General features: G+C 40.5%; 1 protein-coding gene across 1 annotated transcript; it reads right to left on the minus strand.

Annotated features, from left to right (window-relative positions):
• Positions 1-846: 846 nt before the first annotated feature.
• On the minus strand, positions 847-4,191 carry LOC309385728 (motilin receptor-like; the record flags this gene model as incomplete). Its single annotated transcript, XM_081940434.1, has 2 exons — positions 847-1,115; positions 3,381-4,191. 2 exons carry the CDS (start codon positions 4,189-4,191, stop codon positions 847-849), a joined length of 1,080 nt encoding a protein of 359 aa, XP_081796560.1.
• Positions 4,192-13,108: the final 8,917 nt, after the last annotated feature.

The raw sequence follows: 13,108 nt of genomic DNA on the forward strand, positions 1-13,108 counted from the left end.
ACCTGCTATAGCTGTTAAACAAAAATATAGGCTGCTACTTTTACAATCAGGTTTTTTTTCCAGCTTATAGATCTCTAGTCCCACCTGCAGTCCAGTAACCCTCCAGAGATGAATCTTTTAAAATTATTTTGCTAGAACTGTGGTAAAGACTTGAAAATTGGAACTTTTGTATCTCATACTGTGTTTCTTCGAAAATAAGACAGGGTCTTATTTTCTTTTGACCCCCCCCCCCAAATAAACGCTTGGCCTTATTTTTGGGAAGGTCTTACTCAGGAGGTGGCTTGTTGCAATATTTTTGGGGAGGTCTTATTTTCAGGGGAGGACTTATTTTAGCACATGCGCTCAAAAGCCCAATTGGGCTTATTATCCAGGGAGGTCTTATTTTCGGGGAAAACAGGATATGTCAAACGATGGGCTATCCCATAGTGTTGCTAAGCTAACAAAGCTTTTAAATGATCTCAAGCCTGCCTTCTTCACTGGTGGCTAAACTCAAGCTGCCATTTTTTCAGAGCTGTCAATCTATACTGTAGGAAAGACCTTGCCTGCCAATCAAAATCAGTGTGTGGCTTCTAATACTGGTTTACAAGCATTAGTTTGCGGGAAAGACCAGGTGGTAATTATACTATACATAGGAAGGAGAGAGTATCTTTCTCTGCTTGTCTAAATAGCCCTAGTAATAATTTGGTTTCACCAACACTAGCCCAGTCTTACATTTGAAAGAGCTATGCCTGGAATCATTAACTATGATCTGCCCTTCATTTCACACATCTGCCAAAAAGCAATCAGTGAAAGCAGTGAGAGAAAGGGTCCTAGGAATCATCTGCTTTTTAAATTATCCAGTAATCTCTAGGTAACCAGCGTCTCTCTAGTAATAGTTGAAGCCCGTTCTGGTTGCTTTTTGGTTACCAGCAACTTGAACAATGCTGCCCTGTATTTCTTTGAGACAAGATTGTAAAGGATTGGGTTGATAGCAGCACTCAAGTAGAAAAACTGCAATGCAAAAACATTAAAATACTGAGAGAAGAGCATCATCTTGAAAGTCTTTGAGTTGATGTACATGATCCGGCCAACATGGAAGGGCAACCAGCAAATGAGGAATGCCAGAACCAGGATAACTGCAAGTGAGTAGAAAAGAAGGAAATAAGATGACCTGCTGACTTGGTGCAGTTAAGCCTAAGGCATGATTAGGAGCTTTTGGAGTGGATTGATACTCACACTTACTTTGAAATATAGATAAGGTAAGTCAGAAAGCAACAGTTTTTCATCTGAATAGAAATTATTTGAGGTATTCAACAATGTGCCTTGATAAAATTAACATACCATTGACTCTTTATTGTTCAGCCCGGCTAATATAAAGAAAATATGTTAATTTGGGTAATAGATGGGGGAGAAGAGGCTTCAACTGAACCCTGGCAAGGTATTTTGGGGTCCTTGATTCCAAAGATTTTCCATCTTTAGCTCTGTGTGGGAATATAGTCAGAGATGGTGTGTGATTTGAAGGTCCTCCTGGATTCAAGAGGGCTTGTGCAGAGGCTCATATTGTCCCCATTATTGGACCAAGAGGTCTTGCTTCAGGTGACTCATGCTTTAGTCACCTCCCAGTTGGATCACTGTAATGAACTGTACATAGGGGTCCCCTTGGAGAACATTGAGAAAATGCATGTGCCAGAGGCAGATTTTGTCATTTCTCATTACACCCACGTGATGTGAATATATGAGCATATCATTACACCCACAGGGAGAATAATATCTGGAACCCATAAATCCACACCACTCTCATGGTTCCATGTTCTTTCTAACTCTTTCTAAGTTGATCTCAGGTAACAACAGCAGGCAGTCTAAGGGTGGAATAAGATAATCATGCCATCGACTGTTAGAGATCTTCCAATACATAAAATGTGAATGTGACTTTGGGGGGAGGTTTCAAACTTTTGCTTTTTATTGGGTGTAATTCCAGGGTTTGGTCACAGCCGGAATTACACCAAGACTTTGCCAATTTGATATGTTCCGAATAAAAAGACTGATGGAATATGGTTGCCTTGGATTATTCAATCGAGGAACATATTACTTGGAAGCTTGACATTTAGACTTTCTACCTTTCGCCAGGCTAAGTATAAGAAACAAATTGAGGATAATATACCACAGTCTTATAATCTAGAAAAGAAATGGCAATTAAGACAGGCAACTTTTAATAACCACAATCAAAAACCTGGCTGTTTCCCCAAGTATTTAAGTCAGAAGGTTAGATCAGTTCTGCTCTTGGCAATGTCCTTTTTCTGCATGAGTGGGGTTATTGTTTATCTTAGGGTGCTGGGGATTATAGTATGTGTGCGTGGGAGGGGAGAGATTAATCCTTCCATGCTGCCAGAGTCACTTGGGTGAGATGGGGTGTCATATAAATCAAATGAATGAATAAATAAATAAGCAAATAAGCTAAAGGACTTAAAGTTTCTGGCTACTTTGTACTGACTTCTGGCTATATAAACAATTGGACATAAATCACATTTCCAGATAGGGTTACAGGTAGGAGGAAAATCTATTAGATGGAAATATAACCATGAAGCATACAGAACTCAGAGACTGACTGGGAGATTGAATCCAGAACTGTCTGGAGAAGAATGGTGCTGAAGAACAATGAGAATGGTTTTGGCCACAGGCTGTAGATCAAGATGCAGTTTATGAGACTAGAAGTATCACCTGCATGTTTGCTTGGTCCCCATGCTCAACTTCAATATATGTAAATAATGACAAAGGGATGAGTTTTCTCTCATTCAACGGAATTGGCTCTGGGACCTCCTGTACTTTGAAAATATTCCCATGAGCCCTAAGCTTTCTGTGTTCTGAGATTCTGAGGAAGCGTTACATCCCCACAGAAGTCTGCATTTGAGGGAACGAGCAACAAAATTTTCTTCATGATAGGAGTTCATCTTATTTTTTAAAACAAATTCTGGGTCTGGAGTGCTATACAGCTCCCTGGGCTATGCAAACCTGATTACTTGTTTACACTCATTAGACGCAAGAAAGATTAGCTAGACATTCTGTAGGATAACCCTGGATAATACTTGGAACTAGATCGTCCTCACTCACTATTTTTGGACTCCACTGAGCATCTCCATAGTTGCTTATTATACACCAGGTTTTTTAGGTCTCCATCAGTTCTGGAGCTCTGATAAGTGATATAGTAGATTGGGAGGGTTTTACATTGTCAACCTTTGCTACAGAATCCCTAACAATGGAAATCTGCTATGAATCCAAAGGTTTCCTAATTCTGAATAATGGGACTGGGGGAATTTCTTTGATAAGGGTAAGGGATGGACAGGACATTGGAGCACTAAGATAATGTTTCTTCCCCCATTTTAAGATACCCTCCACGTACTTACCCAACATGCGCACTGTTTGCTGATGGTTCCGGTATGAAGCCACACCAAGATGTGCTTTGCCAACACACAGAAGTTCTCTAGCAATCAAGCCATGGAGGATGTAGAGACAGAAGAAGGGGAGGATGAAGTAGCTGGTGGTGACCCAGAGCATTGTCTCCAACAGCCCTGACTGTTGGGCATACAAAGTAGGGCCACATTGACGGCTGAAATCATCATCACTGGAAAAGTTGCCAGCCTGTTGGACTCCTGTAAGGAATAGGTAAGGTGCAGCAGAGAGCAGTGCCACAGCCCAGAGCACTACCAGCAGGGCTTTTACCCGCTGTTGGGTCACCAGGACCTTAGCCCGCAGCGGGAAGCAAATGGCCAGATAGCGCTCAGCTGTCAGGGCTGTCAGATGCAGGATGGAACAGTAGGCACATGCCTCACTTGACCAGTGCCACACACGGCACAGCACAGTACCCAGCACCCATGGCTGGAAGCGCCACAGACGGTACAGATCCATGGGTAGACCCAGGAGGAGCATCAACAGATCAGAGACAGCCAAACTGCCCAGATATAAACTGGTAGTGTTGTGTAGCTCTTGGGAGCAGCTTGTTACAATCACAGTCAAGACATTGCCACTTACACCCAGCACCAGCAAGACCAAGCAAACAGCTGTCACTGGGATGACAATGCACATGGGCAGCAATGGGCAGAGGTACTTGTTGCAGGGTGGAAGGTTCCAGTTTTCAATGTCAGGTTCTTGACACACAGCTAAACTGCTGCTGTTGGTCAAACCCATGTTGCAGGCAGCACTGCAACTGGTCTCCATGCTGCTATTACAGAACATTTGGAGTACCTCTTGACGGAAGATGTGAATTCCTTTCTAAGGCATCAGAAAGCGGTTCCTGCTTTCCTTGGTCTTGCTTGATCTGATGTGTCCTCCTGCAGCTTTTTCTGTGCTGTCCTTTCCTTCTTTCCTCACCTGGTCTCACTTTGTACTGCAGCTCTCAGCAAAATCCCCTGGAGTTGCTGCCCCTTTGCCTGTGCAGTAAAATGAAGTGCCAATGTTCCAATCCCAGTCTGACAGATATCCATGGTTACTAAAAGATAACTCCTCCCAAATAGACAACAAATAAGAAATCGATGGTTTTTATTTGCTCCAAATCAAGTCTCATTCTTTCATATCAGAACAGAAGCAGCTGTTGAGAAGCAAATAAAGATCCCCCTCCTCAACCCAAAATACAAAATAGCTGCTGAGATGTGAAAGAGAAAAGATTCCCTAAAATAGGAGTACCTAAAGGAGAGATTCTTGGATCCCCAAAAGAGATCAGATTTAATACAGAGTACGCTTTTGACTTCATCATAGACGTGACATCTTATTCTCAACTGACTGGTATGTCTATGGAAATTCTCAGTCATCCAGGTCATGGTTATCCCAAAGGTGCTTTTTTTTAAAAGGTCACTGGACTTTTTTTGTTTTTGCTTGAAGAAGTTTTGCAGAACTGAAGAAGCTTCTTGGATGAGAAGTGAAACATCTTCAAGCAAAAGCAAGGAAAGTCCAGTGGCCTTTTGAAAAAAGCACCTTTGGGGCAATTGACTGATATGTGTACCTGTTTATGGGAAATGGGGAGGAATTGTAAACAGCTTAGCTTGTGTGTAAAAAGCACAATGTGTGTGACTAGAAAATTACAGTATATGAAGATAAACACTAATTTCTAGGAGCAGATGTTCCAGTTTTGCTATGTACTTTTGCACTTTACAGCGTGAGAAGGTATCTACGGTATATCTTGAGATGAACTACAGGGATAACATTTCTTGATATGTTTTGATTCAAACATTTCACACTTTTTGTTGAAGAACAGCTATTTAATCAGATAATTTTATTTTCAGGGAGTTTCAATGTTCTCCTGCTGATTCCTAAACATTGATGTTATCACTAAGTGATGGTACATACAGTATGTCCAATTTACTTTGGGGTATAGTGACTGGCTAGGATCATACATCATGTTAATTTATTATGTGGTGGTTGTGGTTGTTTTTACTGGAAGTAAATAATAAATCCAAACATTGTCAACTATGGTTGAGAGCGAGATATGCAGTCACTTATTAGAGAACACAAGAGTATAGCTATACTAGATCTAGTGCTATTCCATCACTGACTTTCAGTGAGGTTGAACATTCAGCACTTGGACACAATAAGAGGTTCTCCTGGAACCTTGGTTCCTGCTTGAAGAACAGTTGTAGCCATGAGGACTTTGCACAGTTATATCTGGTGTGCCATTTGTACACTTTCCTGGATCAGGAGGTTCTTCAGACAGTCACACATACTCTAATCACTTCACAATTTGATTACTGTAATATATCCCACTTAGAACTTAGCATTTACGTCTGGTCTAGAATATAGTGATGAGACCACATGATGCATAAATCATTCCACTGCTTTGTGAACTGAACTGGAAACCAGTTGACTTTGGATGGGATTTTTGATGCTTATTATTCACCTTGCAGGCCATTCAAAACCTGGCTTAAGGATTGCCTGTCTCCAGTGACTCTGCCTGTCCAGTAAGGTGTAGCAGGTTGGTTCTTCTCCAGCTCTCGTTAACTAAAGAATGTAATCTTGGTGGGACCCAGGAAGTGCACCGATTTTGTTCTAGTTACTGCTTTCTTGAAATGATTTCTGCTTAGAAATTTGTGTGGCTCCCATCCTTATGTCATTCAGGAAACTACTGAAGACCCAGTTATGAGCCCTCTTTTGTCCTTTAGTCTGTTTTGTTTAAAATATTTTGATCTTTTGATTAGTTGTACGTTTTATATGCTTCCTATCAGCTATGCTAGCATGATCAATAGTCATGAGAGTTGCAGCAGAAGGGACATACTGTACAAGGTATTCCAGACTGCTCCATGTTTCCCCAAAAATAAGACAGGGTCTTATTTTCTTTTGACCCCTGAAATAAGAGCTTGGCCTTATTTTCAGGGAGGACTTATTATTTTTGAGGTGCAGGAGGCAGTGTGCATGGTCACTTCATGGCTGCTGCTTATTTTCAGGGGTGGGCTTATTTTAGTGCATGTGCTCAAAAGTCTGATTGGACTTATTATCCGGGGAGGTCTTATTTTCAGGGAAACAGGGTATCTACAACCTTATTATATAAAAGTGTGAACAACAAGAAAGAGGCTGTTTGCTTAGTTCTTGAAAATATGAGGGCAGCCTATTTCAGCAAAATTTGTGCCAAAACCCAGCTTTAACAGAAGGAAAAGATTCCTGAGACAGGTTCCTGGAGTATCTTAATCAAGCATGGACATTTGTCCATAGCTGGATGTCAGATTGGAATTATGGTAAAAAGAAGTCATGCTGTACTCTATGCGGGAAGATAATTGGCATTTACACCTTTTTGTCACATGAATTAGGATGATCCCCTCTGCCTGTCCAGGTAAGCCCAGTATGGCCAGATGGTAATGCAAGTGGTAGAATGCCCTGAAATCTGTCAGAGCTTAAAAGATTGAGATTCCCTTGCTTTCCTTGCTGTCTTACACTTATTATTCCCTCTAGACACTGATCCCTTTAAAAAAGTTTAGAATGATTTGCTCAAGAGTTTAAAATGCTATATTGCACTATTATCTTTACTAAGCACAATTTATATTTTTCTGTGGATCTACTTCAAATCTATCAGAAAGGATGGGGTTCACAATATTGGGACCTTTTGAAATAAATTGTATTTGGCTTTAATGTAAATACTTTTGGAGGTGCATATGATGTTCCTACAAATTAAAATATGTTTCCTTTGAAGTTAATTGAAATAATTACAATTGATTTTTTTTTTGTCTGGAAAAATATGTTAATGCATAACCATCGTTGCTTTAAACATGATTCTGTCCTTGCTTGACAGAAAATATTTCTCTCTACCAAATGACAAATTATTTACAAACATCAGCTGGATCTGAAAAGCATATTTTTGCTCTTTTTTGTAATAGTAATAATTTTATTTGCAAGATTTATTCTTCTATACATTTTGCATAATTTGTATATTTTTTTTCAAGATTTTGTTTCATTTGATTCATTATAACTTTCTATGTGTGTACTTTAATCAAGTGTTAATATATATGCACTGTACTTATACTGTATTTCATAAAAGTTCAGCAAAGGCCTTACGTTTGAGAATAAATATATAAGAGCCAGACCTACTATCCACATTAAAGAAAGAATAAATAAAATCTTGCACAATTTGACTGTGGAAGGTCTGCAAAATGTGTTTGCTTTATAAGAATTGGTGAGCAGGTAATGATGAAAGCTTTAAATTTGAGAACCTCTGCCACTGATTTCTTTCCTGAACCTCTATGATCCAGCTAAACTCATTAGCATGTTCTCTTCAACTAATATGGAAAAAAAGTGGTGGCTACTGAGGTTTAGCACTTTGGGGACAGATGGATTCATTCGGAATTAATAATAATAATAATAATAATAATAATAATAATAATAATAATAATAATAATAATAATAATAATAAATATTTATTTCTTAGCCGCACCCTCTCCCGAAGGACTCGGGGCGGCGTACAACAAAACATAGGAAATAAATATATCGACATACATATAACAAAACATATACCAAGACATATATACGACATATACAAGGAGGAGGTGAACTGATAGATAAAAACAAGTAAAAACACAATGTTTAAAAACCCCTAAATAAATTGAATACAATTAAAATACCCCAAATAAAAAACCCGTCAGGAGCGATATAGTTGGATCAAAGTTGAGCCAGGCCAGCAACTTGAAAAAGGTGGGTCTTGAGCTTTACACGAAAGGAGCGGAGGTCAGAGGTATTCCTAATATCCGGGGGGAGGTCATTCCACAGGGCTGGGCCCGCCACAGAGAAGGCTCTACTCCTAGGCGCCGCCCCCCGACACTGTCTGGTGGACGGCACCTGGAGGAGGCCCTCTCTGTGCGAGCGGATTGGTCGCAGGGATATATGGGGCAGAATTCTTAGAGCACATTTTGGAAGTTCCCACCTAGCGGCTTAAGACACTTTTTATTTTTATAGTACAGATTAGAAAAAGAAAGAGGTAGGGAACCCCCACAAAAACATACATTTTTATCTTACTTAGCAAAATTATTCTTTCAATGCATTCTGGTCACGAACTACTAACATTTAAATTAATTCACAATTGGAAAAAGGGGGGAATTAATCATATAAACTAGGAAACACTATGTAGAGAGCGGTGGCTCAGTGGCTAAGACACTGAACTTGTCGATCAGAAAGGTTGGCAGTTCAGCGGTTCGACTCCCTAGCACCATGTAACAGAATGACCTCCTGTTACTTGTTCCAGCTTCTGCCAACCTAGCAGTTCGAAAGCACGTAAAAATGCAAGTAGAAAAATAGAAACCACCTTTGGTGGGAAGGTAACAGCGTTCCGTGTACCTTCGGTGTTTAGTCATGCCGGCTTTGAAACCGAGATGAGCACCACCCCCTAGAGTTGGGAACAACTAGCACGTATATGTGAGGGGAACTTTTACCTTTACTTTTACCTGGTATACACAGTCCACATATCTAAACAGTTTCAGTTTCAGTTTATTAAATTTATAAACCGCCCCCTCTCCCCGAAGGGACTCGGGGCGGTGTACAGACAGAAATAAAATATACAATAGACAACAAAAATAAAAATGCTCTCCAAATTATAAAAAGCTTTTATAAAAAGCAATTTGAGATTGTTCTTCCTTGCTCATAGAAGGTTTACATGTTGAGAAGTCAGCAGTCATAGTGTTATTGATAACAAAACCAACATTTATCAAAAGGCAACTGAAAAAGTTGTTCCCTGTCAGAGTTCTAGCCCCACTTCAAGTGCCTTTGCCCTTCTAACTTACCTTTGCCTATTACCTGTTCAGATAAGTATCCTTCTAAACAAATTACTGAGCAAACATCATGAATTGTTTTTATTTTCTAAGAAAGCTTCTAGCATTTTCAATTACACATCATAAAATCCCTTCTCTTTTTTACAATTTTCTTTTCGCTGCAACTTGTAACTTCCCTGCATTTCTCTCCATATTACTTCCCTGCATTTCCCTCCATATTACTAAGTGAGCATCAGGTCAGATGTCAGAGTGTGACACAGAAGTCACGTCCCATCCAGGCATTATAATTGTTAAAGATTTGGGCTGATGAGACAGAACATAGTGAATGAAGTAATGTCAATCACACTGTGGAGATTCCCAAAGGGTCCTCTTGCCAGTAGACATTTGCCATACTTCTGAAGTGTGTAAAGATCCAGCAAATCAGCTTAGAACCCAGCCCGCAGGCTGGATGCATCACGCACTGGCCACACCCATGCTCAGTTTAACAAGGGGGGGGGGAGTCCTGATAAGTCACGTGACACCACCATGATGACATGAGTTTGACATCCTTGGCTTAGAAAACTAGCTAAAAGAGGTAATTTGGTCTAGTGGTTAAGGCACCAAGCTAGAAGCCAGGAGACTGTGAGTTCTAGTCTAATCTTAGCCATGAAAGCTGGTTGGATGACCTTGGGCCAGTCACTGTCTCTCAACCCACCTCACAGGGTAATTGCTGTGGGGAAAACAGGAGAAAGGAGTATTAGATATGTTTGCCACCTTAATTTGTTTATAAAAAATAAATATAGGATATAGATAATAATAACTAAAGCATAAAATGACACACAAACGCAAGGAAAAAAAACTAGTCCTTAAAATTTCCTTCCTGGTTTCAGGTTTGTTTGTTTTTATAGTTTGCCATTTGCACTTTGGAGAGGTTGCAAAACAGATTTTGCAGATTGTTCATTTCTCAGTAACAAAAAGATATTACTGCTAATATTGGAGACAAAAAAACCTGCAGTTCAAGCTCCACATGCAACCCTCAACCTAATTTTTAAAGCCTTCTGCAATCAGCTAGATCTCTAGTTAGAGCTCCAAGTCATCTCTACCTGGTCAACTGCTTTAAACTTTTCATTATCAGTTCCATACTACTTGCTTCCCCTTGTTCAGCACAATCTTTTTTGATTAGAAAAAAAATGTTGCTGTCCACAGACTCACCTGGTCAACCCCTAGCCAAAGAGGGAAACTGAGACGATCTTCCAGATGTTGCTAAACTGCTACTTCCAGCAATTTGCACTGAAGTTGAATTGGCTAAGGATGCTCGGAATTACAATTCAGGGACATCTGAAGGATTCTTGGTTCCTTCAGAAGCTCTTAAGACATCTGGAGCAAACAGCTACATTCGCACAACCAGCTGTCTTGGTAGAAACCTAAGAAGTTTACTCAAGAAGAAATTCTGAGAAGGAATGACTCAAAATAACAAGTAAGGAACGGGGGATCATTTTGAAGGTAACGAAAAAGAACCATCTTAGGTTTAATCATTATGCCTTAGAAGAACTTGTAACTTTGTCAAATATCAAGAGAGCAACTTTTAGAATTAGGCATTGAGTCATTATTTACTTCTGTGGTTTATGTATTTGTGTATTTTATGTGTGTGGTTTCTTGCGCCAATCTCACAGATGACATTGAGAAAGAAATATCTCTTTTTTTTTTCCAGAAAATTTTATTGGTTTTTTTAACACATTTACTAGGAAAAGGGTATGTGGAATAATATACAAATTTTGGCAGTTGCAAGTATGGCAGACGCCCCCTCCCTCCAAACTCATAGTATACATCTAGGTATAAAACATTAATACATAATCATGTAAAATCAGCATATAGAAATAAAAGTTTTCAATCAACTTATACATTATAACATATTTTCTAAATATAATTTCACTATTACTTTCGGTATGTTTATAGCAATGTGGTTTTCTTATTCATTTTTGTGATCTGAGCTTTCTTGGTATTGCCCCTTCCCCCCCCCCCCGCTGGCAGAGCTCCGGCCCCTCCCGTGTCCTGTATAACCGTTGTAGAGTCTTCTGTTTTTTCTAGGTTTGCTTTATTTTTTTCCATAAAGGCCTGTGCCTCTATGGGTGTGTTGATTCTGATTCTTGTCTCCTCCCAGAATATCAGCATACCTTCAGGCATCAACCATCTAAACCACACCCCCTTCTGGTATAATTTATTCGCCAATTGCGAATAGCTTTTCCTTTTCTCCCTAATTTTTTTTTGGGATCTGCTTCAAGATGGTTATCTCCCTATCGTGGTATGTCAATGTTTGCCCCCTTTGTACACCCAGAATTGCGTCTCTTGTGCTTTTCCTAAGGAATTTAATATGAACCTCCCTGGGTACATTATGTGTCCTGGCATATGCTGAATTTACTCTATAGGCCAAGTCTATCTCCCACTCCATCTGTTGTTTGTCTTTGTGTATATATTCAGCTAAAATGTTGGTCATAATGTCCCTTATATTTTCCCCATCTGTTTCTATAACATTTTGAAATCTAAGATAAAAGGACATTCTCTCAAACTCTGTTTTCATTTGTTGAATATCAAGTTCTTTGTTACTCTTCTGTAAAACTTCCACCACCCCCTCGCCTCCGCCAGCCCACCCTCCACAAGGTCCAGTCTCTGTGAGTTCTTATAAATTTGGACTTGATTCTCTTTAATTTCTTCCTTCATTTCCTTTAATTGTTTCTTAATTTCTTCCTGGCCCTGTATGAGTTGTTGAAGCATTTGCAGCAAATCCAACTCTGTACTCTTAGGTTCCATCATTTCTGTAATCTTTGACTATGTGGCAGGGCTGGATGTTGCAGATGTCGGTGCAGAAGTAGCAAAGCCAGGTTTTCCAGGTGGTGGTCTTTTTGGAGACATAGTTTATAAAACAGAGAAGTCAGTCAGTGTAGAGATTGGACAGCTGGAGAAGTAGAGCAGGCAGATGAGTCCAGGAGGCAGAAAATCCAAACAAGTGAGAGTTTCTTTGGTCAATCTAGCGTTAAGAAAAGGTTTCCTCTCCAGAAGGTTCAGGAAATAGCAATCCACAAGAGATTCTTCTGGGTAGTACGGAGACAAAGACCGGAAGCCTGAGTTTTAAAGGTGGAGTCAGGTTTCACAGTTCATAAAGACAACGGAAGTGTGCCATCTTGCCCTGCCAGCTTTGGGCTCAGAGGCATAATAAAGTTTCAAAAGTTCACAAAGTTCTCAGGTCATCAACTAGTTATAAAACTAAGTCCAGAGAAAATCACTTTTACAGGGGTGAGGCATCATTAGTTGGCTCTCTCCCCTCCTCCTTCCTCCTAGGGGCAAAAGCAGAATTTTTTCAAGCCGCTTATCCAAGGGGGGGGAAATCCCCCCCCTCTAACCGCACCTCCAACGAAGCTCCGAAAGTTTAAGTTGTAACCTTGCTGAAAAGTCCATCAATTCAACAAAAAAGGAATGGAGAAAGGAAGCACCTCACCATATCGCCGCTGCTTCCTTCAATTTTAAGCTTCCTGATCGGCATGGAGCGAGACGTTTCGCGCCCTCCAAGACTGCTCCCCGGTGCCTAGAGCAAAGCGGAGAAGCCCCCACCAGCCGCCGCCGATGCCAGGGCCCTCCGCGAGCCGCTCCCTCGGCAGGACGCCTCTTCGGGGCGTCCTGTGCCCCCCCAGAAGCGGGGGAAGCCCACCGGGAGAGCGGGAGCGGGCAAAGACTTGCCCGTCGCCATAGCCGCTGGAACCGGAAGTCGAGAAAGAAATATCTCTGTGTTTTCAAATATCTTTCAGAGGAATCATTGCCATCCCTAGAAAAACCATGAAGTAGTGCTCCAGGCCATGTTTTGCTAGATGCACCAGATTTTTTGTGGCAATGGTGTTCACATTTTGGGTTATCTAGTTGTTTCT

The sequence above is a fragment of the Natrix helvetica genome (genome assembly GCF_964273705.1).
Source record: "Natrix helvetica genome assembly, chromosome: 2".
In the NCBI taxonomy this organism is placed as follows: domain Eukaryota; kingdom Metazoa; phylum Chordata; class Lepidosauria; order Squamata; family Natricidae; genus Natrix; species Natrix helvetica.